This window comes from Amyelois transitella, chromosome 7 (assembly GCF_032362555.1).
Source record: "Amyelois transitella isolate CPQ chromosome 7, ilAmyTran1.1, whole genome shotgun sequence".
Taxonomy (NCBI): Eukaryota; Metazoa; Arthropoda; class Insecta; order Lepidoptera; family Pyralidae; genus Amyelois; species Amyelois transitella.
The window spans coordinates 992,692-998,802 of record NC_083510.1 but is presented as its reverse complement, the minus strand read 5'-3'; the positions used below and the strand labels follow the sequence as shown (position 1 = coordinate 998,802).

General features: G+C 37.7%; 1 protein-coding gene across 1 annotated transcript; it reads left to right on the top strand.

Moving 5' to 3' along the window:
* Nucleotides 1-219: 219 nt before the first annotated feature.
* Nucleotides 220-1,692, top strand: LOC106143527 (uncharacterized). Its single transcript, XM_013345639.1, has one exon. It carries the CDS (start codon nt 220-222, stop codon nt 1,690-1,692), a length of 1,473 nt encoding a protein of 490 aa, XP_013201093.1.
* The last annotated feature ends 4,419 nt before the right edge of the window (nt 1,693-6,111 follow it).

Below are 6,111 nucleotides of genomic sequence, written 5' to 3'. Positions count from 1 at the left end.
TCTTGCTTGCCTCTCATTGGCTCCTCTCGCCACGCCTACCCAACTTGAAAGGCTTCTGCTAAGGGTAGTTCAAAACCCCACTTATATATTTTTCACCCTTATGTTACGCTCGCATTCGTAAGGTTGCCGTCGGGTAGTACGCACGCGTCCCAGCGATTTCGCCGCGATATAAGTGTTAAAAAGTTTTAGTTCGAGTGAAATAAACTAAATGAGAAAACAATGACAATGGACATTCAAAACAACTATCAAAGTTACAAAGAAGCGTCGCCAGACTCTAAGGACAGTAACTTAAGTGTTGAAAGTGCAAGAACTACACACGTCGCAAAGACCGATATGCAATCAACTGTTGTGAGCCAAGGTAAAACTTCGAAGAGATCTTTTGACGTCGCTTTTCTGATGATGCCGGATGAAAAGGTCCGCCAGAAACCACCTGAAAGACAGCTGAGAGTATCAAAGCAATTATTTAATAGTGAAGAATGGGAGCAACCAGTAAAAAGAACTCCTGATATTTACAAACATAACGAATATTCTAACGATAACACGATGGATTCCAAAGATCAAGATGATGACAGCATTCGAGTGAACAATAACATATCTCCAAGTTTTGGCTCAGACATAAATATAGATGTCGGAACGGATGAGTACCCAAATAAAACTATGTATTGCAGTGATTCGGAAAACTCGGACCGATCTAGAAGTCGTCCTAATTCCAACGAAAGTGCGGCTAGACAGCCGAAGTTTTTGCCTGAATATAAGAACAAAATATTTGACGACCCAATGTTAATTAGCATGCAGACAAGAGCAAGGTATGAAAGTCGGTTTTCTGATAAGTTACCTGAAATGTCTCCTAAAAGTGCTTTTACTAAAGTTTCTAACTTTAGTGTCAGATCGCCAAATCCTTCAGTTAGTCCTGACAACCTTTTATATCAGAATTCTGTCAGCCCACCATTGTCAGCCGCCAGTCCACCATCCACATCTTTCAACAAAACTTCGGGCTTCAACAATTTACTCACACCAGCACATTTACTGAGCGGAAACAATTTTTTCAAAACCCAGAATGTACCGTCGTCGTCTCCGAATTATCCTGAATCCGCAACAATGCAGCAACGTTCCTCTTCATTTAACAAAAATATGGATTACACAGAAAAGCAAGGAGATCAAAAATCAGCTCACATGACCCCAAATAAACTGAACTTTCTTCCATTCAGACCTGAGATTCCATATCTTCAAGCAGGCGCTTCTTATCCGTTTGGCGTTCAAAACTTTCAGCAGCCCAATGCAGATTTTATGAAGTTTCCAGTTCCGCCAAGAGAACCTGTTAATCCACTGATAGCTAATCCGGCTGCGGCTATATTAAGTACACTTTTGCCACCAACATTGGCAGCATTTTCATTGCCCGCACAAAATGTCTGTGCGAAGTGCAGTATAAGTTTCCGAATGACATCCGATTTGGTTTACCACATGCGTACACATCACAAGAGTGAATCACAGGCTGATCCACATAAGAGGAAAAGAGAGGAAAAACTAAAGTGTCCTGTTTGTAATGAAAGTTTTAGAGAAAGGCACCATCTAACCAGACACATGACAGCTCATCAAGACAAAGAGGGGGATATGGACGATGTACCCTCTGCACAAAGTTTTAGCAAGAAGACCAAACAATATTATCCTAATGGCTCCCTCGTCCACAAATGAATTGATGATGCAAATGTATTCAATTATTGCAATGAATTTTGATGTAAGTGTTCTAAACTCACCAAAGTTATATGTCAACTATCACTATAGAAAATTTTTGACTATTTAAAAATTTGATTTTATGTTTCAATCGTTGTTGTTGTTTAGTTATTTAAGAATATTATGTGCAATATTAGATTTAAATACTTATTTTGTAAATATAGCTTGAGTAGCTTCAAATAAATAATCTTAAATTAAATAAAACTGTATTTTTTTAATTTTTAATTAGTTTTACCATTAATATCATGTGTATATCTTTTTTATCGTTGACTAGTTTTCTTACTAGTTTAATAAGAAACCATTTTAGAATCAGAAAATCATAAATAATAATAACTTGTGTAAGCATAAAGTAAGCTGGTATAGATCAAAAATATTTCTTGCATATATATAAAGTGCTGTCTCCCATTGGAACTTCAGAATGTTTCTCCTCGTAAAATTACCTACACACCTACATCTTATCACGTCTATGGCCTTTACGGGGTAGACAGACAACAGTCTTGAAAAGACAAAAGGCCGCGTTCAGCTTTATGACTTAAAGATTGTGTGATTGTGATTCGTGTGTGAAATAATGACAGATTGTTAGCCCATCGCATACAACCTTTTACGACCTCCACAGGAAAGGTATGGATTGGTTCAATTCTAAAGTACTGGGAACCACACGGCACTTAACTATATTATTACGAGTATACTTACATCTGCCCCAGTGATTTTTATTTTATTAGCGCCAGAAACTGCCTGCCATACTTCACATCTATTCCCTGTTCCTGACATGCACTAACAAGGCGAGACGAGACGAGACGAATTGCTAACAGGGGTGGGCGATAGAGTCGTCAAATTTAAAAGGTTTTCCCATAAACTTGACCGTGAGACTTGTAGCTGAACGTGGCCATTCAGTCTTTTCAAGACTGTTGGCTCTGTCTACCCCGCAAGGGATATAGACGTGACCATATGTATGTATGTATGATGATCGTGAGACTTATGTACTGGTCAAAGAAAATCAAATATTTCTTCATGCTTGCTTTAGTCCCGGTTGCATCCTCACCATTCTTGAGTAGACCTCGGGGTATGCCTTTGACCATGGATCCTGGATTGGGTGAGCCAGATTTTTACACGAAGCGACTCCCGTCTGACCTCCGCAACCTTTGCTTGGGAACCTAACCCGTATTGGATCGATCATAAATAAATAAATAGTAAATATATACAGGACAAATTACACAGATTGAGTTAGCCTCGAAGTAAGATCGAGAGCATGGTTTCACATCCAGTTGTCTGAATGTGCATGTTTCCTCACGATGTTTTCCCTCACCGTAAGAGCGTCGGTTAGCATTCAAACTAATGAACATAACTTCGAAAATAGTCATTGGTACATGGCCGAGTTGTGATTTGAACCTGTGCCTTTTATGTGCAACGGCGTTTTAACCAGACAACTTACCGATTCGACAATCACACTCAACAATCTTGACATGTTTCTCTCTAGGAGACTGTACAAGCGATAATGATCACAATGCCCCCTACAATTCCCATGCCATTCTCCACGGCATGTAAGCCAACGATTCATGCTATAGTAACCTACATGCGTCCAGTCAATTCGTCACGGGAGGGAGCTAACTGTGAGAAACTTGATGTGATAATTGATTTGATTTTATTAATACATTGTCATGTCTATACATTTAGTGTGTCGTTAGATTTATAAGATTCAAAATTATATTAGCCTATAGAATTAGTACCTAAGTACTAATTCTATAGTCTACCAAAGGTGACTCATTCCTGATTTTTGTATGTTAATTTTTTTTTATACGGGATGAATTTCACAGATTGAGTTAGCCTCGAAGTAAGTTCGAGACTTGTGTTATGAGATACTAACTCAACGATACTATATTTTATAATAAATAATTTTATAGATATACATCCAAGGTTTGATTTGAGATTGGCCTGGGGCCAATCAGAAAAAGTTCTTTTCCCATCATGCCCTGGCTGGGATTCGAACCCGGGACCTCTGGTGTCACAGACAAGCGTACTACCGGTGCGCCACAGAGGCCGTCATAATTAAATTGAGTTAAATGGGCCGCCCTTACGATAAGGTAAGCCTTCAGCCAATTGGGTAATGGGTTAGGTTACCCTGCTAGGAGTTCAGACGTTGGTTAGTCGCTTCGTTTTAAAACTTGTCTTCAAATTCAAGATCATGTTTAGAAGACACACCCGAGCTCTTCTCCAGACAATTCAGGACGTGACAGGGCTTTACACTAGGAAGAAAAAAATGGAGGTAAGTGAAGGGTTCTCCATTAATTTTTTTTCTTCTCAAGTACACAGCACGCTTGTCTGCGACACCGGAGGTCCCGGTTCGAATCCCAACCAGGGCATGATGGGAAAAAACTTTTATTGGCCTGGGTCTTGGATGTTTATCTATATTAGTATTTATATAGATAAACATCCATATCATATCGTAATCATATCCATATGTTTATCTATATAGTATCGTTGAGTTAGTATCTCGTAACACAAGTCTCGAACTTACTTCGAGGCTAACACAATCTGTGTAATTTGTCCCGTATATATTTATTATTTATTTATTTATATTTAATAATCAAAGCCAGTTAAGCCATGATTACAGAGCAAAGCCTTCTGAGCCAACTTCAGATACCTACCTTTTAATGATGACTCAGCTATGATGGAACGATTGTTCCCTGTTCCTATTAAGTAGTATTTATGAAGCTGTATTCAAATTCACTCGCGTATTACGTATAGCATCCGTCTTGGAGAGCTCGTGTCTGCAAACATTGGGATTATACAGGGTGTTTATTTTTATATTTTTTTTTATTAAAACTTTAATTATTAAATATACAGTGCAAAACCAAGTCTTTTGCATTTGAGTTAAATAAAAATTTCAAGAAGATACAAAGAATTAGGTGTACTAAATTTATTTGGCAAACAAAACATAACAATATTCTTTAATTTTCTTACTAAGCATGTCACCGTTGATCCGGTATTATTTTATTAACCCAACTCAAAACAGTGTGATTTCGCCAAATAAAAGTGTCTAAATCTTTGAAACATATATTTTTTCTTATAATTATTGAACTTGAAAATCTTTCGGCGATGGGCTAGCAACCTGTCACTATATGAATTTCAATCACCATTGAACCATTCAGCTGATCATGCCGTTTCAATTTATTTAAAATTATTGGCTCTAACTACCCCGTAATAGATAACGTCGTGATATTATTGTGTCAAATAAAAGGATTCACTTCACAAAATATCTTAACAATAAACATGCTGTATATAAAAACTGGGGGTGCCACTGTCCCCAATATGAATATTTTCTATTGAATTACACACGGTTCGGCGGGCACGCAAAAATATTGTTTTGTTCGCACTTATCTCGAGACACGCCGCGAAGTTTCACCGTTCGATCTGATGTACACTGTGGAGATAAGCTTGATACACAACTGACCAAAAAGAAGTATAATGTATTCTAGGGTTCATAAATTTTGTGTATTTTTAAGCTTATTTCCTTGTTCGTGTCAACTTGATGACGGACGAAAGTTCTTAAAGTATTGTTGGTAATTTTTATAATCCTAAAAGATAAAATTGCTTTGAAATATAAATTTTTCATTACAAAGACATAGAGTTTTAAAAATGCTAACATTTTATCACACACTGACAGTCGCACTTAATCAACGTAAAGCCCAATATTTTCCGCTCAAATAGCATCGCGGAATGATAATAAATATGTATAACGGAACGCATTTACAAGATTACAATATTAGCGAACGCACGTCCTCCATCCGCCGAGGCGTCATTACAAATGATAAATAGTCGGCACACTTCGATAATCAAATTCAAATTTGGAATCTGTTCTACCCTCGCATTCTTTTTTTCTCTGCGAAGGGGCGATCGCGTATACAGCCAGCATGTTTCCTATTGTGAGAAGATTGTGGCTTTATTAAGCATGAAGGAATGGTCTCTTTAACCGATTGCGCACGGTATACACGTGACCCGGAACCGATTATGTTCCCGGGACGATTTGTATGTATTTGTATGGAAATGGGAAGCTGGGGTGACGAGATAACCAAGCGGGCTTGTTGATAGGGATCATTGTGATTGAATTAAGTGACGCTCAGCGTGTCTTAAGTGAAACTGATCTCTTATTCATAAATAATATTAATATTGTGATTGTTTTTGAAGATTTAAAAATTAATTTTAACTCTTTTGAGAGGTCACAATAATTATTATGTACATACATACATACATATGGTCACGTCTTTATCCCTTGTGGGGTAGACAGAGCCAACAGTCTTGAAAAATATTAATGGCCACGTTCAGCTATTTGGCTTAATGATAGAATCGAGATTCAAATAGTGACAGGTTGCTAGCCCATCG

Excerpts from the sequence above, each read along its gene's own strand:
- LOC106143527 (XM_013345639.1), top strand. The coding sequence starts at position 220 with ATGACAATGGACATTCAAAACAACTATCAAAGTTACAAAGAAGCGTCG.